The sequence below is a fragment of the Clinocottus analis genome, unplaced genomic scaffold, assembly GCF_023055335.1.
Source record: "Clinocottus analis isolate CAN_PGR_092001 unplaced genomic scaffold, fCliAna1.0.p SCAF_11, whole genome shotgun sequence".
Lineage (NCBI taxonomy): Eukaryota > Metazoa > Chordata > Actinopteri > Perciformes > Cottidae > Clinocottus > Clinocottus analis.
Window position 1 is genome coordinate 3611660 of NW_027175832.1, and position 24386 is coordinate 3636045.

At 42.4% G+C, this 24386-nt stretch overlaps 1 protein-coding gene across 1 annotated transcript; it reads right to left on the reverse strand.

Annotated features, from left to right (window-relative positions):
* Window positions 1–971: 971 nt before the first annotated feature.
* gng12a (guanine nucleotide binding protein (G protein), gamma 12a) lies at window positions 972–23432 on the reverse strand. Its single transcript, XM_068571127.1, has 3 exons — window positions 23051–23432; window positions 3125–3233; window positions 972–2871 (listed from the first exon to the last, which is right to left on the reverse strand). The coding sequence occupies exons 2-3, from the start codon at window positions 3215–3217 to the stop codon at window positions 2746–2748; spliced, it is 219 nt and encodes a 72-aa protein (XP_068427228.1). The 5' UTR covers window positions 3218–3233; window positions 23051–23432; the 3' UTR covers window positions 972–2745.
* Between the last annotated feature and the right edge of the window lie 954 nt (window positions 23433–24386).

Here is a 24386-nt window from a genome sequence, read left to right on the forward strand (position 1 = left end):
AGATGAAGCTTGCATGAATGCACGCGTCATGATTTATTCCACTGTGTTTCTTTGGCGTTCAGTGAAGGTGTTATTGTGTCGACACAATGCGAATGCACCTGGCTTTTTCCTGCAGTGACATTTGATCGTTCAAGGAAAAACAGCACAGTCTGTGAGAAAAAACAACAGGAGGAAAGCAAAGTCCTGAACAATGAATAATAGGTGGCGATGCAATTGTCACCGTGAGTCAGGTGGAAGTTTGAGAGCCGTCATGTGAAATTCAGTCTTGCTGCTGTTCTTACAATAAGTGACCATGAGTAAGATTCCCGCGTGATCTTCCCATTGTGTGCAGGAGAAAAATGAAAGAGCAGTTAATCCACCAGCTGGCCAGTAGCAAGGTCAGAGAGACCCAAGTGGCCACTAATGGTGAAAGAAAACAGACTCGAGGGGTAAGCAGACGTTTTCCCAAAATAGGGAACTTCTCTCCAAGAGCGGAAATCAGGGTTTGGTACTTTCTATTTTTAGCCCTTTTGTGTTCTCTGGTTTCTGACAGCCGAGGCAAGAGGCCGGCGTTCTCTCCTATTCCGAGTGAGATATAAATAAACGACTAATGAGAGGAAATGGCCCCAGATAAACTGATGCCTCTGGCCAGGCACCAGCTGAACAGTAAAAAAAAAAAAACGACCAAATTCAGGTTTCTACATTAAACATTGTAAATCTGGGGTTGCAAAAAATATATATCAAGACATCAGTGGTCATCATGAGTTCAAATCATCCGAATGTGCAGCACAACACATCTTTATTGAGATATAATTACAGTATTGTACTTTAGAAATGCTTCACTTGGTTAAGTCTTCATACAAAGGTTGCTATATTAATAAAGACGTTTACCAAAACATAGATTCTGAAAGTTAAATTAAGCTGTCAATGTAACAAAAAGGCTATTACAGAGTTGCTGAATGGACAGAAATCGTGACATGGCAGTAGGAAGCTGAACTTGCGTACAGAATGATTTATTGCAAGTAAGAAAACTGACTGTTAGAGACAATCATTTAAAATACAACTGGATAAGAACACAAGATCTTGTTGATTTGAAGACCTGAACGTCCCCTTTGGAGAGGGAAACAATACCAAACTGCTGAGAAGCGGAGCACCAGTTAAGTGAAAGACAGTTTACTTTTTTTCTTCTGCTTGTAACATGTAGACAGAAACAAAATGGCACAATATGGTTACAAATCACATTCATCCCACAGATTAAAACATTTGATAGAAATTCTTTTTTTCAAGAAAACACTCCCAGTCAGAGTGAGCGTCATCATACAAGGCAAACAGTAAGGCTTTAGAGTGTGAGAATTTCTACTTTATGCTATTTTTCTGTTGTTTTTTGTGTTACATTTACCATAGCAGATACATTCCTCCAAAGAATCACAACATGAAGGACATGTCAGACTGACGATTAGAGACCCCCACTAACACAGATGTTTAGTTCAAATTTTTAAAAAAAAAAGTGAAAAAGTTGAGAGCAGTCTTGGGAGAGTGGTTTTCTCATCAATGCACACAGCACCTGTACCAAAAAACACTTTAAGACAACAATATGCACACTTCCTCAACTAAGACACTTGTATTGAGCCAGTGAGCGACGGCTCACAGTATTGTGCAACACTTGCTGACATGCTTCAAGTCGTCAAGTGTCCTAAAAATATCGTACCACAGACATTCTCCAGAAGCAATGGCTACAAATAGTTTCATTCAGATGCATATCTAGATGTTGATAAACGCAGTATCATTGGTTTGGCTTGGTCCCAGGGTCTTTATTACACAGTGTTGCCCTGCACACAATGTCAGCTGACACCCAGGTAAAAAAATAATGAGCTCTCTGCACTACATTAATGTGATAAAGCATTTTTATCTTTGCTGCAGTTACTCTCTATTTTACTAGCACAGCTGACAAAAAGCATCACAGCACCGGGGTCATATTATACTAATGGCTTCAATCTGAGCATAGATGACATTGGATTAAGGACTTTTATATGGAATTTAAATCTTTAAATCAACTATAGACAACACTGTATGGTGGTAATCATACTGTAAATACCAGACAGGAAAACGATGGATAAACAGTATGCGGATTGTCGTGGACCAGTCGGAGCCGGGTTGGTAAATACTTTTTAAGTGTCTGAATTTCAAACCAGAATTACTGACAATACTGTCCCCCAACCTATGATTCATCACGGTAACATTTGAGTATTGGCAACGTGAACCATGACCGCTGAATTCTGCGATCAAAACTGCACAAAATCTGTAAAAAATACTCGTGGGACGTTATTATCCATCTTAAAAGGTAATATGCTTTTAAAAAGACAGAAAAGGAAACTTTGGCTGTATGAATCTCTTCACTTAAGGCAAACCCGAGAGACAGGAACGGACACTGCCCAATGGCAGTACATACAGGAGGAAGGCCCAAAGTCATCACTGAGGAGAAGAATACAACCTTCTGTACCTGATGCATTTGCAACTCATGCAGCCAAATGTTTAGCGTTAGTGGTCAGAGCTCAAACTGAACAGTGGCACGAGTGGGGCTTCCTTTTGTCATTATGAACTGCTGTTTATGAGGAAATTCCTGGTTGACTTGCTGACTTGATAACAGAACAGTGGAACATGTGGTAATGATACGATCACAGTCCAACCCTTACTCCTCCCAACTAAAAGAACACAGCAACATTAATAAGCAAAAAAAATGAACACATGAACGCCGAGTGGCGTTTACTACAATATAGTGCAGGGTTTTTTGTCCTTGAAGGGATTGTCTGAGGCGGGAATGCCCATAATGAGAGGGTCGTTTCTGGCATGTTCGCTGCAGTACTTCATAAGGTCTGCAGAGGCCTTGGATACCTACAGAAACAATGGAAGAAGTTTGCTACATTGTTCATTATTTTAAATAAATCCTTATATTTTTTTAATGATGTTTTCATTCTGCAGAAGCAAGATTTTCTTTTGTTTCTTTAAAAAAAAAAAAAGAAGTAAAACACATTGACATATTTGTAATGTATAAGTAGTAGTGTTGTGAAATTGAACCTAAACATACTGGAACAGATGAAAGTTCAGAAAATGAAGATGCATGAATTGACTGATGGTTGCACTGTACCTTTATCCTTTCAATGCTGGCCTCTATTCTCAGCTGCTGCACCGTTCGTCGGGCATGGGTGATGTTATTGGAACTGTGAGCCTTCGAAGACATCCTGGGCAATACAACACTGCAATGAAGGACAACAACAACAACAACAACAACAACAAAAAGCTTAGTTAACACGACACTTTAACCTTTACATTAGCAACATCTTTTTATTTTTTTTATCAAGCATTCTGGTGAAACAAAACCAAATGGATGTGCCAAAAGCTGCAGTTCCTCAAATGGCCACTTGAGGCTGGCTCCAAAAGCGAGCCAATCCCCATAGAGCACGATGATAAAATATCCAACTTTGCGGAGGAAATATACATTTTTACAGCCGGGTGCAATACTGGTTTTGTACTTTTTGGCTTATTTTCCCCATTTCAACTGTAGGGGGGTTGAATTTGTATTTAACCGACTAACTGGCTAACGTGGCCTTTTTGAGTGACAGGTGGGTACTGTCTCAGGTTGCTATCTGCCAACAGTCTCCACTAACCAATCCCCCTTTTCGCCCATCTTTAATGTTAGGCTGTGTCGAAGCCACCGGCTTTGAGCTTCACGACAGTTCTTCAAAAACCTTTGGTTGACGTGACGGAGACTCCATCTTTAATGTATAGAGTCTGTGGTTGCTATACATGTCGTGGAAAACTCCAGTGGTTGGTTTTAGGCGTTCCTTCCCCTGGAGCCAGACATGGCACAATGATGCTACTTTGTTCCAGTAAAATATGAGCTCCGCTGATTTCTGACATTGTAGCATACATATATTCAAACAAAAAGCGACAGCGGTGTAAAGATTTCAGTGTATCATAGTGTGTGTGAGCGTGCAGCGCTGCAGTGGGTCTGGGTTGTGATTCCACTTCCTGCTAATCATTTACAGGCTGAATGTGAACAAGCCCCGACACATTCATGGAAGAGCTCTGGCTCCAGTGTCTCCCCGCCTGCACTCTTACTTCCTTTTATTGCCATTTGTCTGCGTTTCTCATAAAAAACACGCACGCATTTCCTTTTAAAGTTTTTTTGCAACGCACATGTGCGTTCTTGTGACGCGACACACTTTTCTCAGAAGGGAACAGAGAGCTTCATGTACACTTTGTCAGATGTTTATTGAGGAAAATACGAGAAAAGATTCTACAAATTCAGGGGTTTTTGTTTTTTTTTAAGTCAGATTTTTATTGACATCTGCATATTGTATATCTGTATTTGTGTCTGCTGGAATTCAAAAAATGTTTATCGTCAATATTTGACTTAATTCATGTTTTGAGTAGATAGTGTTTGGTATCAGGCTGCGGTCACAGTAACTGAAAATAAAAAAGATAGTAGCAGGATAAACGCAGTTGCAAAAGTTGAGAGAAACAAGCATTCACTTTTTTGTAGCCAACTTTTTTCATGCAAACAAACCATAACATTTGACTTGTTATTCGACCCTGTCTGCACCCCGTTTACCCTGCAGGAAGTCGTCCCTCCAGACGGCCTCTGATGCTGCAGCTTTGAAGGAGGCGGGAACAATAAAACAGAAATAGGAAGGGAAGTCTTCTGACTTCTGCTTGGGGGTCTGCTTGCCTGATTAAAGCATTTTATTTCCATCTAAAGATAAGTAATCACTGCAAAGGAAACACAGCCAGAGATGACTCAAAGAGCTCAAATGCTATTGATAACATGAAAGTGAGACATGAAAGGGGCATGCTGTACAATGCAAAGCGGACAATCCTCCTTAAGAGACATTCGCAGCTTAGTCATAAAGGCGGTGGTGCACAGGTGGGTGTGAAGGGGAGGGGGGGAATCCTTTTATCCATACGTGATGAGTGAGGCGTCTACTTCTATAGTCTGGAGGAGACGAGACGGCATTGGGTGCCATATGTTTGATTCTCTGAAAAACACATCATGGGTTGAATGACGTGGGAGCAGAACGAGAACATGAATTCATTCATTACACTGCAGGAGGAGTTAAAGACGTCAACGGCATTCTTGGCCGACTGAACTCTGTACAACAAATCATTAGAGGCAGTTCAAGTGGCAAACAGGTTAGTCACCAACTTCTTTGTACACCTGCTTTTCTGGGCAGCAATTTACTGCTGCCAGGTAAGAACTCGTGGATTTCCTGGCGCGAGCAAGCGAAACAGATTGCTTTGTTTATAAATTGTGCAATATGCAAACACCGTAGTGAAGCAGCCGGTCAAATAAAACCATGACTAAGGAGATAAAATGAAAAATGTACACAGTCTTCACACGAAAGGGCCTGCAATGAATACTACTCTGGGAGAACTTCTTCCTGAAAACCATCCCTGCAGAAACCTAAAAGCAAATAAATTGAATTTAAAAAAGGTGCAAGATCTCAACATTACAACGGCGGTCTGGCTGAACACTGCTAACAGTGCTAATAACAGTGAGCAAAGAGTGTTTTACCTGAGGGGGAACCGGGCGGCGGTTCCACGATGGCATCATCAGCTGTAACCGCCATAGCTGTGAGCTCAACAACTGCTATATTAATGTGTCCAGAATGTTAAATACAGCTCCTTTAACGACACTCAGCTGACAGCGGTAACACTGATTCGTTCTTGAACATAGAGGACAGAGCTGCAAATAAAACCAGAGCGGACCCTCGTCTAACAGCCGTGAGCGGCGCGGCGATTAGACCGCTATCCAGACCTCTGACCAGCGGAAGGCTTTCGGCATTCAAGGCCATGTGATACGATGGATGCTCTTCTATGACCAACTGGGAGACCTGCACGCTTTGTTCAGACCAAATGGAGGCAGATTGACCACAAGCTTTACAGCATTTTCAATTTGCTGAAGATAATTGCAGTAATTCTCTAAGAGCTGTTGGTGGTTATTGCACGTCTTGACTAAATGACCTTTGCACAGAGCAGATCAGCGAGATGACAAGGCTGAAAATGAGCTTTCTTTTTCTCCATCACGTGATAAAGTAAACCACAAAAAAAAAAAAAAAAGAAACCTCCACAGTTAAAATTAAGGATTACATTAAAGACAGAATTAATAGTCTACTGGCGCCAAATGACTGTATTAGTTCAACCATCATGTGGAGTAGAAGGAGGCGGCAGCTAAATCAGGAAGAGGCACTTAAATCCCCACCAGCACTCAGAAATTATTCCTGCAGGCAAACCATCCCGCCTGAGTCACCTCAGTCAAACTGTGCAGCCCCTGTGATGTGATGCCAGCGACTACCAGCAGCACCGGCCTGACTGAAACTCTATGGGAGGGCACCGTGTGTGTTTGAGTGTGTGGCATTAAACACCGTCGTGCACATATATAGGAGCGTTGCAGGAAAACAGTTACCTCCAAGGATCAGAAAAAAGACCACCCCTTTCACATTTCACAGCCCACCCTATCACAACACACACAGGCACACACACACACACACACACACACACACAGCAGCCAGGACCACCTACTGCACAGATCAGCACAGACCCCCCCCCGCCCCCCCGCTCCGCTCAACCTTGCACACACAAATCCACTCGCACACATGCCATTCATTAGCACAGCGTTCAAAGTGCTAAGAACAGGGAGCCATTATGACTCGCCGCTATTAACACCAAGAGTCAGAGATGAAAAACTGTGTGTGTGTGTGTGTGTGTGTGTGTGTGCGTGCGTGTGCATGTGTGTGTGTGACACTGCTACAACCCTGCCGCTCAGACTCAAAGAAAACTCTTAAATTTGCTGCTGACTAATTCAAACGACTCCCATTAAAGGCTAAAAGAAGAGTCGGTCCTGTCAACTGTACAGCATGTGTGGTCCTTTCTGAGTATCTGGAGCGTTTCAGATGGGAGAGGCTCGTGTAAAAAAAGTAACACCACTGGAAATAAAAAACGGCTTTGGGCTCAAGCATTGCCGGCTGCACTTAAAGGCTCGACGCGAGGCGATGAGAGGTGGGCAAAGATCACATGCAAAGCGTTCCATTTAGTTGACCCCAAAATAACAAGTCTGTCATTTTCTAGCCCGTTCTTTCGTGGCTTGTAAGGTTGTAAAAACACAGCTCAAGTCAGCACCCATGGTTCAGTTTTTAAGAGGAAAATGATAGTAGACATTGGAGAGGATTTTGCTGCCAGCTTCATTAACTTCAATAATTTGGAGAGGTCTGGGGTAGAACCAAGGCTAGAATTATGCTGCAGGGAGGATATACTTAGTCACACGTCGTGGGAACCTGCATGCGCCTGCCGGCTAAAAACTTAATACTTTCCGTACATCGGCATGTTAGCAACGTCATTATGCGCGTGTTAACTCAAAGCGCCATCGTTGTTCTAAGTACAGCCTCACAGAGCTGCTACAGCATTGCCGTAGACAATGGTTGCCGACACGAGGCTGGTCCTCTTTGATTTACTGCAGACATAACAGGTCGTGCACGAGCACGCTCCTTTGCTATCTGCTGAAATCCAAATCAACATTTTACTGCCAGTAACATTTATGACAATCATGTTCAACCTCTCCTGCCTGGCGTCTGTCTGACTTCATGTACCAGCTGAGAAGTTTAGAACAGTGAGTTGTGGAAAGGCGACAGATGTCTGCTGCTTTGAACAAAAGAGTTCAAAGAACTGGCTCCAACCACGAGCCAGTTGATTGGTTTTTCTCCCTTGTGTACCCACACAACACTCTGTCATTTCTCTCATGTATATACCGTTCCCTGCACTCACTTTCTGCAAGCAGGACTTTCCCAGTCTGCAAGCTAAAAGTGGCCTTCTCATACTCTCTGCCGCCAGTCAGCACTTTTCCAGCTGAATGAAAAAAACCCATCTCTCACTTCATCTAAAACATGACCTCACACTGGAGTTCGTTGCTGCGCAGATCAAATCAGCGCTACTGTGCAGTTCCCTCCTGCTTTACTATAAACACTGGCCTGTTCTCACTTGGTGAGCATGCTTATCAAACTCAATAATACTCAAGTCATCAGTCCTGCTGCTGAGTATAGTGAGATTGTGTTTATGAGCCAGTGGGAGAAACTCAGTGGGAAAAGACAAAGGGTGAGGCCGGGGGGGGGGGGGGGGGGGATGCTGTGGGCACTGGTTCCCAGTGTGAGAAGACCCACCAGAGTGACATCAAGACTTTCCCACCAGAAAAGGTTTGCAGTTAGAAGGACAGCGACTGCCCTGGTTTTATTTTGCCGGCCGGTCACGTAGTCGACACTCAAAATATCACCAAGATTTAGTTCACCGTGATAAACAGAGGACATAGAGGCAGGAGAGACACATAGCATAGTGGCATTTCCAGTCCTGCACAGTTTCAGGTGGAGCTGAAACAACTAATTGTTTCATCAATTAGTCAACAGAAAATGAATGGCAACAAAACTGGATGAATGATTAAGTTTAGTCAAGCTTAAAAAATGCTAAATATTGTCTGGCTGCAGCTTCCTGAGGATTTGCTGCTTTTCTCTCACTGTAACTGTAATATATCTTAACTCATGATGGGCATTTCCCACTGTTTAGAAAGACTAAATGACTAATCAATTTATCAAAAAGAATCCACATATTGATTAATAATGAAGATACATTCATTTTTTACAGTAAGGTTAGAAAAAGCGATGTACCAGCTGAATGCAAGAGCAGTGAACGAAGTGCAGCTGAGAGTAGCAGAGAAGTAGATCTTGTGATTTAAGGGGAACTATCACATGACACAGAGCAGCAGCACCACCCGAAAGCTGTAGGTATGGCCGCTGAGATAAGTGTAGTTGACAGGACCCCACCCAGGCCACTGGATGCACTCAAAGTACAAGGGAATACTGGGAAATCCAGCGACCTCCAAGCTGGTCTGCAAGACTGCTCCTCTATGATTGGCTGAAGGGTAGTCATTATTCCTGTGTAAGCAGAGGTTTCCAGGAAAAAGCAGAACTGTGCAAAAGGCTAATGGAAAGATGTTTAGATTAACCATGTGGCACTACAAGTAACGCAACCGTGTGTGTGTGTTTTTTTGCTGTAGTTCCATGAAAACGTTTCAGTAAAACTTAGAAGCCCCAGTAGGTTCTCAGAATCTGGCAAACGACACAATCCTGTCAGTTCTGTGGCTTGACAGGATAAAAACAATCCAGCGTACTGTAACAAAGTTGCACAGTGTCTAGACAGAAGACTAGACTGGACTCCTTTCTGCAGGGCTTCTAAATCCTAAATTCATGCGCAATTACTTGAGGCTCATTCCTGTCCAAATAAGCTATGAATGATTCCTTGTTTAAAGCACAGACTAGATGGCTGACAAGTTATGCTGCAGGAATTGCACGTCCACCTCCTTTTTTTATGAACTCAATTCATAAAGCACTTATACATATATCCCTGCATGTATAAAATAACAAAAAACAGCAGCTGCATGTCAAGTTAGATGAGGTTAGCACATCCATGAGATAGCACAGCCAAGTCAGCGAGCTAATCAGTGTTCTTAAACACGATGATACCGAGAACAAGATTGTGTGAACAAGACTGACTGCACATGCAGTGGCTGTTACAGGAGGAGAGCAGCATGTGTGTCAGGGACTCTGACATAATGACCGATAGCAGTGATAACAGAGGGGGCAGGTAACGCTGGTGGAGTATGTAAGGATTAAGCAGAAGGAAGAATTCTCATGGTGAAGGAAAACAATCCCTATCCGGGCAACCTCCAATTAGGCTCCACTCCACACAGTTCACACACTCCTCTACTTGACTAATGTTGCCTTTTATAGAGTGAGGGAGTGATGGTGCCACAGAGATTTATTGCACTGATAAAAAAAACAAAAAAGAAACCTGACTGTTGTTCTTTTGTCCTCCTCTCAAGATAGTGATTACTTCAATGTATGGATGAATACACATTGCTTTTGCAAAGGAATAACGGCTGTATTTTCACACTTCACACTATCAAAACTACGGCCCAAATTCTATCTTTGACCTATATGTCTGTGTCTTCAGCAGCTGGGAGGTGAAATAAGGCTCCTGAACTGCTTAGTGGGACGTTTTAAGCCAGCACTGTCAGCCATCCTGTTGGCCTATTGTTGAGATGGCAAATTATCAGTTGAGTAATCCTAAATGTGGGTGCAGTGTGGTTTTAATGTTATGGGGAATGCAGTGTAAGTGTAGTGCAGCGAAGTGAAGGTCTAATGAACACCTCCAGTAGCTGTCCAATCGGTACCGTGCAGGTGCAAACCTTGCGGATGAGAAAGAAGCGAGATGGCTCTGATGGTCGGTACCTTCCATCACCAATTTTTTTGGACGCAGCAATTTTTTTTAACGGAAGAATGAGGATGAAAGTAGCTCACAAGTGAGCCATCTCGCTTCTGTCTCATGCCAATTGGTCAGGATGTACGGATTGGGTAACAAGTGACACTTGTTGTTCCTGTGTCGCGTGAATTATGTGATAAATGACGTGATGATAGCGTGGTATCGGTGCATTGGCCTTGCATGATTGCTGATACCCGATTCATCATTTTAATAATAATAATAATAATAATACATTTTCTTTGTGTAGTGCTTTACAAGGTATTCAAGGCACTTGGATATATAAACAAGATATAAAATAATTGTCATGAACAAAACACAAACATACTGAACTAGCATCACAGGTTAAAAAGCAGATTTTAAATAGATGAATAAAGTTTTAAAAGTGTTGGAGAATGTCTGAGGTGATGAGGAGAGAGTTTCAGAGGACGGTGGCATTTCCAATACTGACACCTTGACCTTATATAGAAAATAAATGCAAGGTACCCACTTCATATTTGATGTATCCTCCCTTTTTTCAAAAAACATTGACAGATAATTAGCGGAGTAATTCCTGCAGGCACTACACAGGCTCTGTTACAGGGATGACCTTTAATGTCTCCCATCAAAGTCAAGCTGGTGACCTCGAACATGAAACTTTCATCATTGGCGTGGTCCCATAAAATACACGCAAAATGAAACAATGCATTAAATCATTAACTAACTAATCAGCAAAGCTGTGGGATTTCAGGAAGTTGCTGTATATAATAGTCCAGTGACACCACAACTGATTCACACTCCTACAATGAGAGAGACACGAGAGAGAGAGAGAGAGAGAGAGAAACAGGAGAAACTGCTGAAAGGCACAAAGAAAGATTGAAACTGAAAAACAAAAAGGGAGACAACAATTACAGGAATACGTTTCTCCTTTCCATTGGTGTAACTGTCAACTCAGCTGCTTGCATTCCTTCAACAGGAAAGTCCGGGGGGTAATGAGCCAATTATGCAAAAGTCTGAATACTTGGTGACGCTCAATAAGTATTAAGACAGAAATGGCTCTACGCACAGCATGCCAAACGTGGGAGCAACACAAAAACAGGCACAAAGGGCAGCCGGCGCCTCAGCGATATCATTAGCAGCTAGAGCATGCGCTAAAAATAGCCAACAGGTCTGTGTTGTTTCTGGCTACAGTGGAGCAAGTTTCATCTAAAAACCGCCCCAACAGTAGCCAGGTGTTTTGTCACCGACAGCTGGGTGTCATGCAGATTAGCAGCAAGGTCTCTGCAGTTTTCACCGAGGTGCCTGTGAGACTCTAGTTCCTCAGTAATGGGCCATTATCAAGCCCAGAGCAGCCCAAAACAAACAGAGGCCTTTGGCAGATAATGCCCTTCGGACGTCACTGCAGACGCACAGAGGGTGACATGCAGGAGACACCGGCGACCCAGGCAGGGAGGCTGCCAGGCAGCATCTCTCTGCGCTGCCCTGCCCTCGGAAAACAAACAGCATTGTTGTGGCAAAAAAAAAAAAAAAAAATGCACAAAAGAAAGCTTAGTGAAAGCAGAGTGGAGTTTGCTGGAAATGGATGCAGGGAAGGAATGAATGGTGGGGTTAGAAGGCTGTGGAAAAAGACGTGTGCTTGCAATAGAGACGGAGATAAGAGTGTGAGTGTGTGTGTGTGTGTGTGTGAAAAGGAGAGAGCTGGAGAGTTGTGCAGCTGTGTATGTTGCATTTGGTCTCATGCCAAGAATCTGCTGACGCCGACAGGAACGCCGTAAAACTTAAAGCTATTGTGAACGCTTTGCCTTTGGCCTCGGTCTCCCTTGCCTCTGAAAGCTACTATTCATGACGAAGGCAGGGAGATACGACACAATGGATCTCCATCTCTCTCCCAACACTGCCCTGCCTATTATGGAACAATAAACAAATGCATTCAGTCGTTCCAGTCTCCACCCCTGAGCTGGTCCGACTTCATGTTACTACTACGGCAAAAGGTGGAATAAAGAAGGCCAAAGGTCGGCCGTGTTTCCAGTTGACCGCCGTGTAGCTTCTGGTCCGAGCTGGAGCAGAAGCAGGAAGGGTTAAACAACAGCGTGCATGGATGGAATAATTGATAACGCCGCGGACGTCACAGCGCTTATTATAAAACAACGCAAAAGGTCATAAAGGAGAGTTTGTTTTACAAGTGAAGGGGAAATGGGATTAGTCAGATGACATAAATGTGGACAGGGCGTGTGTGTGTGTGCACGTGTGAAAAGAAGTCATGAGCTGCAAAGTCCATGTAGGTGGATATTTGCATTTGCCTTATATGATATGAAGGTGTATTTAACAATGCATATTAATAAAACGGAGGTAATGGTGAGGTGAATAAACATACTTACATGCTTTGTCTGTTGAATACATTCAGTATGTTTAATGTTAATCCATGACATCAATAGATACAAATACGTCAACTGTGAAATCAATGGCAGCTACCAAACCCTGTTAAACAGGACAAAGGGATTAGTGGTGGAAAAATGCAGGCTGCATGCATGAGAGTGTGATATGAGAGAGAGAGAGAGAGAGAGAGAGAGAGAGAGAGAGAGAGAGAGAGAGAGAGAGAGAGAGAGAGAGAGAGAGAGAGAGAGAGAGAGAGAGAGAAAGAGAGAGAGAAAAGCAGAATATGAAGACCAAACCCTCTCATGGCACCAGAATGCCCCGGGGATGGTTATAAAGTTCTATATTCGGGTATTATACCATATTTTTGGAGTGGAGGTGTAGCTGCTGTGGCTGACGTGCGCCTCTTCAATTACACCTAAATACATGTTGGGTCGACAGCAGCTCCTGAGACACCATGTGGAAACCACAAGAACTGTGACCGGCCAGCTTTAGTTTTCTCCTCCAGGTTTTGGATGCCAGTGGAGACGTTGTAAATTGTTGAATGGATTATTGCCAAATGAAGAAAAAAGTATGTTTCTTTCTTTTTTGGGAGGGATAATCAATTCAAACACAACACAGCTATTTTATGACAGCCTTATTAAACCCTGCATGTACAATACTGTAGCTAAATGACAATAAGTAGTGTCAATGTGTTGTGTAGAGGTGTGCATGTAAGTTTGCATATGGAGATTTGTACATTCAAATACACATATTTTTTTCTTGATATTAATTATTTTATATATATATATATATATATATATATATATATATATATATATATATATATATATATATATATATATTATATATTTATGTATCTTGTTATTAATACAGGTTACCAGTTATATATAAAAATAGTGGCCATCATCAATATATTTAAATTAAGCATAATTAGAATGGGAATCTGGTACACCAAAAGCAAAGTCCACATTTGAGAGCAATCAAACATCCTGTTTCATGATACGTTTAGTCAATGTTTTGCCACGGCCTCAATAAAACGGTGGATATTTGAGAAGCTTCGCATGTGTTGCTCTGAGGGTGAAATGGATTTGTGTTCCTTGCAGGTCAGAGTTCAACAGGCAGGCTGGGACGGTGTAGGTATCATTTTCTCTCCCGGGTCTGAGTAGCAGTTTCCCTTTGCTTGTGTGTCATCCGTACACTGAACTTAGATAAGGGAAAGAACTGAGGGCTAGATAAGAGAGGTGAAACCTGAAACACCTTCACTTTGGTTGAAATAGTTCAAGAGGCATAAAGTAACTGTCACACAGAGCATCAATCTAGATGGACAAGGATAATCTGGTTGACAACTTCTCAGATGTGAATTTGTGCTACTTTGGTCCAACGCAGCCACTGAATGCTGAAAAGAAACAACTCTGAGCGCTGCAGGAAGCGTCCGATAACCTTGGGAGTGATTAACAATAAGTCACATGCTGTCAGAGTCTGTAACTCAGACTGCGTACAGTTGGGGACCCAATGATCCACAAATAAGGGACGTTTCTGAACAAACAAGGACAGGAACGACAGACATGAGATTACTGCACGTGATAACTCGAGACAAATCGCATGAGAAGTGACCCACGCACGAACAAACTCACTCAAGAAACGGGAACAAGTTGGCGGGAAGTGCTGATGCCTGATTCCTCGTGTTAATCAGATGGAAAATGCAACAGTCACTGTGACAAGTGCATTGTTATTGTAAGACATTATTGGAGTATCGACATGTGAAAACAAAGTTATTAGAGTTGTACTGATGAATAAACATCTTCCAAACGGCATCCTCCCAAGGCCAGGTGACTGATTTTATGATCCCTTATTGCAGAGTTGTTGGCCTTGGTGTGTGCTGAGCGGGAAAAAGAGAATAAGATTGAAAGTATACAACTCTGTGTTATAGCTTAAAGAGAAAGAAAAGTATTATTCATTCATTGGTTACTTCATATTTACTCTTATCCAAAAAATAATTGTCAAAATTGAAACAACAGTGCCTGAAAAGAAAGCTGCTAGCATGCTAGCATCTGTTTCCCCGTGCTGTGTGGTTCTCCTTGTGAGGAGAACACTGAACTTGTATGAAATCTGTGTAGTGCATGAACAGAAACAGCTTAAAATAATCAATGAAAGAATGTCATTACTGCACAACTTCCCGACTAAATCCCCCAAAAGAACCCTGAAGTCCCTCAAGACGTTGCATTACAGGGCATTCAACGTGACTCTGCAATTACACGTCATGCCCACTGACAATTTAAAAGTACTTTTGGTTTTGTTTCTTCCAACATCTGCAGTTTCAGAGGCAGAGGATGCAGAGAGGGAAAGTGGAGATGAACTGAATTTCCTGGAAACAACTTGCATCAAAAAAAAATTTAAAAATAGAAAGCAATCAAGTAAACTATAGCAGCACACACACACACACACACACACACACACACACACACACACACACACACACACACACACACACACACACACACACACACACACACACACACACAAACAAAGGGGTCTGAGATACAATTAATCAGAAGCCACATGAATGGCTGCTACTCCCTCCAACCGCTGTGACTGTTCATCTAGTTTCAAAGACGTGTCGGGCGGAGGAAGAGGTCTCACTCTGTGGGTCACACTGAGGCCACTTCCTCTGCAGCCCACCCCGAATCCCCTCAAAAATTATGCTCCCCCTCATCCTCCCTTTCACCGTCCGTCCATCTCACTTTACTTCCTCTCCCTTCATGCTCTATTTTTCAGCACAAGAAGGTCAACTGAGGTCACAAGATCCACCTCAATCACTCACACAAATACAAGTAGTTTTGTTTCTTTCAAGAAAAAGGGACTGTGGACACCATGTTTGTGTCCAAGAAACACAAACAAAACCGTTAATGCAGGATAACACACACACAGAGCTGCTTGATTGTATAGAAACGCTCAAACAAAACCCTACTGTGGTAAAGCCTTCACCATACGGGGACGTGTGGACACAGAGATGTAATCATTTTTTCCCAAATAGAGTCAGTATGAAATGTCTGAATTGCAGATCCTGAGACTGATTGCTCCCGGTAAGAACATTTTTCTTCAACACAATAAGACGTGTGTGTGTCTCGTTCTCCAATAAGACGCCCTGCAGGCAGAACATTGCCTATTTGTTACAGTGCAGAGAGGTAATTGCACAAGGAGCCACTGTACAAGAGCCATTCCTGCACAAAATGGGAAACCTTGTTCCACCACGCACCAGAACGGCACAAATTACTAAAAAACCCTCGTCAAACAGAGCCCCGGAGCTCTTTACACGCAAGTCAATTTGATAACGTGTGGATGATTTCAGCAACTGAGACTGTGGGCGAGGAGACAGGCCGTGATTGTGCGTCTCTTGGACACCTGTTCCTGCTTGTTTGAGACACAGTGACATAGTGTGGCATCGGACAAACATTTTGGGGCCCTCCCCCCCACCCCCGAGGACTTTGAGGCTCCAAAAAAAGGAGGCGCAGCTTTTCCTCACAGACACTTGTGGATGCGAGCCCCTATGCCACAGGTGTCACGCTCTTATACAGAGTCCCGACTGGGCCTCAGTGAGGGAGCACATACTGGTCTTTGTTTGGGATGCCAGCAAACTTCCCCATAGACTCATAAAGGGTGCTAAAGTAATGAAAGAATCCATCAAAGTGACACTGTTTCTCCACACACACACACACACACACACACACACACACACACACAGAGCTGAATTTGCATGCTGATCCGACTAGAAGTGTTATGAATGAGTCAATTGTGATTGGAGTCTTTAAGATTAAAACGCATGCATCTGCTGCGTGTCTAACCTTCCTCCAGTTTGATCAAACACACATGCTGCAGCCAGCACTCTTGGATTCTGAACTCGTTAACACATTCATATCCATTTCTATTCTTCCTTACCTGTCCGACAGGAAGCTTATTTTATGGCGGCTGAACTCTCTTCCCCTCCGACAGGATGTGCCCATATTTGGGCTACAGTCTTGTGAAACGCTGCGTGGACCGTACGCGTGTCAGAGGAAACGACTTGAGCGAGGCGAGTTTGTGTCGTCACGAAAAGGTGTGTCTTCCTGTGAGTGGGATACTTTGAGGCTCTTTTCCAAGTCTGAACCGAAAGGAGGATTAGCTTCACGCTACATTCCTACACATTTGACTCTACAGGAAACTTTGAGGTGTCAGGGCGTCAAAGCCTCTCATATACATTAGGCTTCATTTATTCATGATGCATATACGTCACAAAACTAAGAGGTCATCTGGAAGGAAAAAAAAGGATAATTTTAAGAAAGTTATTGATTATTTAAAAAATGTAAAGGCCTGTAAACATTTTGATATTGTGTCAAGCAAGAATCATCCATCTGCTTACTAATGTTGAATTTGGCTCACATAGTTTTAGTTCAAATGACATTACAGTGCTCATTGTTAACTATCTTTTTGTTCTTGGCTTTGCATATTTTCAGTAACGCAGTATTTCTGTAGTACGGTCTCATCGGACTCTATAGTTCATTGTCTCGACAAAGCACTTGGTTTTAAAGTCTGAATATAAATACAGTTTAGAAATGATTGGGTTATTCGCGGCCTCACTGTGAGTATTGGGACTGCAGGTATGTTACCATCAAACACCGGATCATCTCCAGAGGGGACCTCACCTGTCGGCCCCGTGTGTGTTAATGAAACGCTGCTTGTGTTGGCTACAAGAGTTTCCTTACAGTAAATAATCCACACGGTCACATAATATACAGGAGTGCACACACACACACACACACACACGACCTGAGCTGTCTGACAGCATAATTAACTGACTCGCTTTGCAAATGCAACACACACACACAGTGCAGGAAAAGGCCTCTATGCTCAGAAGAATAATGGACAAATTTAATAAAAAAAGATGACAGTATATGTGGATCATCTGCAGCGCCAAACTAACAGATGGTGTCTGTGTTCATGTGTGTGTGTGTGTGTGTGTGTGTGTGTGTGAGTGTTGACTGAAAGCACACAGAAGGACCTTGTCACATTTGTGCGCCTTTGTGAAAGAGGGACCACTGAACCCAGCCGGAGACTAAAAGGGAGGCGGGCTCCAGTCAGAGAGCACCACCATGTGGCAGAAAGAAGGCGGTGCAGCGTCGTGGATGACAAGCACTGCGTTATACGACTGGCCCGAATATTTCGACGCCAAACAGCTTGGTATTACTCATTAAATATGTGAATGCATGCTAAATATATTGAAACATTAACACACAGAGCACCAGTGTTTTTTCCTTTGTACTACCTTCAAATTACGTAAAGTATTTCAAAGAACACACACACACACACACACACACACAGCTCTCAAAGCAAAACCCACGAAACGGCCTGATATTCTGCGAAAGACACACTGTTCATTTGTTCCTACCGATAGCTGTTGGGCGCGATGACACTGCCCGAATATCATCCACTCCTGTGACTTTAGCACCACCTCCCCTCATGCTGATCACTCTGAGGAGGTTTTTTTGTTTTTTAAGGAGTTGGCTGTAATGATTTTGGTGGTAATGAGAAGCAAAAGAGAGGTGCACAACAGAGACGTTCCTGCACGTGGCAGGCTGAAGATAACGGGCCTAAAGATGGACTCTCGTCAATGTGTGACCTTTTCTCCCTCGCCCGCCCGTTCTCTTTTTTTTTTTTTTTGCTGTCTGTCTACTTCCCCTATGAATACACACACTTGGTTTGAGCAAAAGATGCCTGAAGCTCATTTACTCAGCCTGACAGTTGCAAATCTAACCTCACATCAGCATCTACGAGAAATTTCAACCGTGGACATTGTTGACACAGCTATCTAATCTGCTTCTTTCTCTCTGTCCAATCAGAGTTGAGGATGAACAGATGTGTCCAGCTCTGGCAGCAGACTGAGGTCTCCTGAACAACCTGAACCAAAATATATATTCTATGTTGGCTCTGCGGGTTTATCATGTTTGAGTTGACTTTAAAGTATTATTTTGCGATGCAAAGTGCTCTTTTACACCTATTAAGTTTTTCTTAAAATGCATGATTAAATATGTTTTGTGGAGACACAAGATATATAACAAATAATGTGTATTGCTTGTATGTTATGTGTACAGATTGGAAAGCCCTCCGAGGCAAATCTTGTATTCGTGATTTTGGGCTATACAAAATAAACTGAAATTTATTTACACACATTTAATTCATTACACATGAGAAAATGATCCTAATGGCACAAAATACAGTAGCCTGGCCCTGTATCACAAATGACAGGGAGATCATCTGGAGTAAATGTGCCTGTTTTACACTCTCTGGCCAACAGATGGTTGTGTGAGCCCTTTTGCTTCAGCGCTTCACCAGCAACTGCAAGTCTCAACACACCGCAGGCTGTCATGAGTTCAATACACTTCTTTTTTTTTTTTACACAAAACCAGTAAGCGCATCACAATTAATATTGAAAAGTCTATGTTGTTTTACCTCACTGAAAAAAAATAATTCATAAACACTTAATCATGACAATTGGCATCATTTTTGATGTGATATTGATCGTAGAATATTTTTGGCCTGCTGCTTTCGTCAAAGGAATCCGTTTCAAAGATGTCAATTTGAATAAAAAAGGAATTGTTGTTGTTGTTGTACCCAGTTCTTTCCTGGTAAGGATCGGGTTTCAAATCATTATGACATGAGCCTTTAACCCGAGCGGAGCGCTCCTGCTTTGGGTGTAGATGCCGGTTCTACCTTTCAACGATCTGCAAACACGGCTATAGAAACTCGGCACAAAGCTCCAGCGCAAAAGGCCGAGGGGGAGCAGAGAGAAACCAAAAAAAAAACCTCTTGACACAGTTCCAGGAATGAGGGGTAACTAGGTCTGTTATGTTTCCTCACCTATCTGAGATGGTTGCTTTGACAACACTTCCTGCTTGGCTTTTGCAAACGCGTCCATCCGAGTTCGGTCTCAATCTGATGAGCATGTGAGCATCAACCTATTTCCTCAGTCAGCAGTGAAACATCCACCAGCTGTCCCCACCGCTGTGCTGAAACTTTAAAACCCTGCAGTTTACAATCAATATGTAAATTAGAACAGACAAAAGAGATATGCTACTGAGTTGGTCTATTTGAAAGCGAATGGAAAAGAGCCAGCAACACTTGGTGCTTCTTGAAAGGAAGTCATTCTAGAGCCAAACCAACAGATGGGTGTGACTATCTCCACAATGTCACAATCTGCTCCTGGGTTGGGTGAAATTCCAGCAAACCACTGAAGGCTCAGCCTTGTGACTACCAGCACAATGCAGAGCATTTGCGGACACACACACACACACACACACACACACACACACACACACACACACACACACACACACACACACACACACACACACACACACACACACACACAAACATGTCTGAACTACAGAAGTGTCTCATTATGTTTATCAATAATAATAATAATGTCTGTCATGTGTAACAGCTAAAGGTTAAATCGATCAAAGTGCTTGCTCATTCAAATCTAATACTGCCACGACGCATTCCTTCATCATTAAAAGCAGACAATAGTCTGACACAACCAGAGATGTTGAAGGTGGAGCTACCAACCGTTTGGCGCAATCGTCTCACGATGATTCTTCCTGAAACCCAACTGTTGAGTACTGGCAAATTTGTAATCGGGTTTACTTTTTATTTTGAATTTACATTTACATTACTCATTGCTATAAATATTTAATGATTTAAGAAAAGTGTTGCCCGAATGTAACTTCAAAACACAAACTACAAGCCACTTATAATAACAAAATAACAAAATAAACAACATCAAAAACATGTGTTGTCTTGACATTTGAGAAGCTGGACCTGTATTATATTAGTAAAATTGTTTGAAGAAGTATTAAAAAGATGTATTGGTTATCAAATAGTTGGGGATTAATTTATTTCTGATGTTTCAGCTCATAACACGCACACTGCACAGATCTGTGTGTCAATGTCTCCTTTATAATCTCTAAACATGACAACATTTCCTAAACTACACCAAAACACTCAAACACAATTATTTTGTATCGTTGATGAATCTGATGATTAGTTTTCTAAATGTATCTATTTGTCTATGTCGGACAATTGAGAAATACTAATAATAATATTATAATAATATATAGTCATTAATAGATTGTTTTATGCAACAGTCCAGACCTCTAAGACAGTTTACTATCATATATGATATTTAAAAAGCATCATACCGTCTCATTTGACAGGCTTCAAGCAGCAAATGTTTAGATTTATATTTACGTGATAAATTACTACAGTGATTATTCTAAATAGTTGTTGATCAACTAATGTGACGTAATCGACGAATGAATTTGGCTCAAAACAGAGTCAAACAGTACCGAGCAATATACATGAGAGGAATATCAGTGTGTCATTACCACATTACTGTGTGAGTGTCAGAAACACAGAGAGTAAAAACAATATGAATTTACTCCTTGTTGAGGCAGAGACATGTACTTCAGAACATATACTCTTAGAAACATATAATACTGTATCTGCGTAGGTTCAAGAAAATATTTGATCCACTCAAGGAAGGAAGTACTACGTTCACTAAAAAGAAACTGAAGCCAGCATGCCCACACCAACTCCTACTTTAGCGATCGGTGTACAACAAAAGGCCTGCAGGGGATCCACAGGCCGCTCGATGAGGAAACAGGTCCCGTCTTTCTCCCGCAGCAAACGATTTGTTGTTAGCAGAGCGAGTCGGGCAGCATTCTGCGTCAGAGGAGATGCAAGCTGCGAGCCGAGAAGGTATTACAGCATTGGTTACGGCTGCGTGTGTCGCTTCCCGCATGATCCCAACAGATCATCCATTGTTCAAGGAATTAAACTAGAGGAGATTAAAAAACATCCTCCCCTCAATCTCAAACTGTACAGGGAGTCCTTTAACCCTTTTTTGTTGTTGTTTTTAAATCTAATCCTTGCATTCAGCGAGGCATTGCTTGTACTATCTTGACCACCTAGCCCCCTCCTGCTCCTCCTCCTGTTACTAATCAATTTACATGCATCACACGCCATGTTAATTCCTGCCAGCAATCCGGGGGCGAATCTACTCACAGAGCTCGAGATGCAGCTCCAAAGTTGGTAGAGGGAGGGGAGGCTTTCGTGTCAAAGGTCACATTGTTACCTCTGCATTCAACACACATCTCAAGAAGTATTGTTTGAGGAGCTGTGCAATCCACTCAAATGAAAGATTCCTGTGAGTTTGCAGATTTTGCCAATATAGGGAGCTTAGTGTTTATTCCGAGGAAGTTCACCAGACAGGCTCATGATCAGCCCGACAGCGCAGCTGTTCATGGCGGTCATCACCTTCATTTCTCATGAAATAACAGTATAGTCCTTGTCTGGTTTCAGACAGAATCAGGGTCGGTGGAGAGAGCGGATGCAAAGCTCCGGTACCAAAGCAAGCACATCGCTGTTGCCTGTGACATCACCTGTGCATGTAGGTCTGAGCGCATAGACAGATGTGTGTGTGTGTGTGTCAAATATGAGTAATACAGCGTGTACCAGTAGGTGCTTTAGTGAAGAAAAATAAAGCCATCCACAGATGCTGTTCATACTTGTAAGTAAGGCACTTGTCTGTGTCTGTCACCAGGCTGCTCACTCTGTCGGGATTAAATTTAGTGCGACACCAAAAGCAAACTATCACCAAGAAGGCAGAAAGTGTGGTGCGACCCACTCATGTCGATGGGCATTGAGAGGAGGCTTTGATGGCGGTGAATGGGGTACTAATGAGTTGGCCTCATCAATGGCCGGTCTGTATTCTGTCCTCCTAATGGCCAGGAGGACATCAACCGAGCTGTTGATGCTCCATGTAAACATCTCAGCCACTTTCCTGCTGAGGGGGCCTCACATCCATCATCACATGGGGTTCATAATCTGATTGGTTCATGTTGGATTACACCAGCAGCCATTACCTATCGACTCATGTGAAGAAAGTGGTAGTATGTGTATCCATGGAAGTGTTTTTTTTTTGTATGTTTTTCTGTTCTGGAATAATCCACTGCTTTCCAAAAAAAAATAAGTCATAATGTGACCAATACAGTAGGTGGGGCCTGCGGTGGATGGTCAGAAGGCCGAGAGTAAACCTTGAGCCCCAGCTATCACCTGTTGAACACTAACACGCATGAAGCAACACGTCTCATGTGTAACGTTACTGGAGCCACAGATGAGGAAATTCAGCGTGAGTGTTGCATAAAACGGATGGAGCCTGTGAAAGCTGACAGCAGTGACATCGTGAGTCCGGCTCGAGACCAACTGTTGCTCCCGATAATTTTTTTTTTTTTTTTCAAAAAAAAGCTCGGTTAACGTCTCTTACCTGTCCGGGTAACGAGCAGGCAGGTCGAGCCGCGTTTCCTTTCCGCTGGAGCCGAACTGTATCCGTCAACAGACTGGGAGGAGACCTTTTCCCTCCGCTCACGGCGCAATATCACAACTACACTAATGTGTTTAACGTTACGTTTCAAAAAATAAAATAAAATAAACAGCCTTTCAACGGACCTCACTGTCGACTTCAAAGTGATTCCGTAACGCTTTCACTTTTCGCCGACGATGTTCGTATTTAATTTCGTTTACTTTTTTTCCTTCCCCGTACGACCCGTCTGCCCCCCTTCTCTTCGCCTTTTCCTCCGCCACGAGAAGAGCCGAATTGAGTCGGGAGGAGTGAGGCGGACCGAGCGAACCACTGGCGGAAGTTCGCGAGCGTCAAGACAGCGACCGGTAGATACTACTTCCGGATATCATTTTCAAAATAAAACACCCGTTGAGGATTTAAAACTGTGCAAGTGTAAAAAAAAAAAAAGAAAGAAAAGGAAAACACGACTGCAAATAGTTTTAAATGAGTAAAAACTGACAAATTATGAAGAAATCACTCTGATGGTGTTTTTAATGTACACAAACCTGTAATGTGGATGCATTTGTTTTATATGTACATACAAAAACACTGAACACTTTAACTTCACCTGGTGCAATACTTTTTATTCTTTTATACACGTTTTACTATTTATTCTTATTACATCTGTATATTTCATATTTTTGTTCTTACTGTTCATTTTGTTAAATTGTGGTTTTATTACTGTTCTACTGTTTATATTTATATTACTCAGTTATCTCTACTTTAAATTTCTGTGAGTAAGGGCTGCTGTAATCCTGTAATTTCCCCACAGAAGGACTAATAAAGGACTATCTTATCTTATCTTATATTATGACAGTGCTGTTCTGCTTTTAGACAGGCTAAGTAAATGGGACTGAAATTAACTTATAACACATTCTGCATTAAATCAGTCGTTTGGTAAACATCACCTTTGTAGTGTTATCGATTCTGTAAAGGAGTACACGCTGAGAAACATATTTTTCACGATAGTTACGTGCACATTGAATTCACCCTAAAATGTAGTCAAAAAGCAGTCTCCAAAATATTTAACGCTAATGTAACAGTACCTAAAAACTGTATTTACAGTGTCAAAACCTGTCACCTTTTGATGAAGAAGCACTATGAATGTGAATGCATCAAGTCCAAGTTATCTCCAAATAATCCCTTTTAAATTGTAAGCTCTAGGAAAAAACACCACAGCTTCCGGTCTCACACTCTCTCTGTGGCGAGCTTTACTGATGAGGAAAGAGAAGGCAGGTTTGTTGTTGTTCTGCCATGCGCC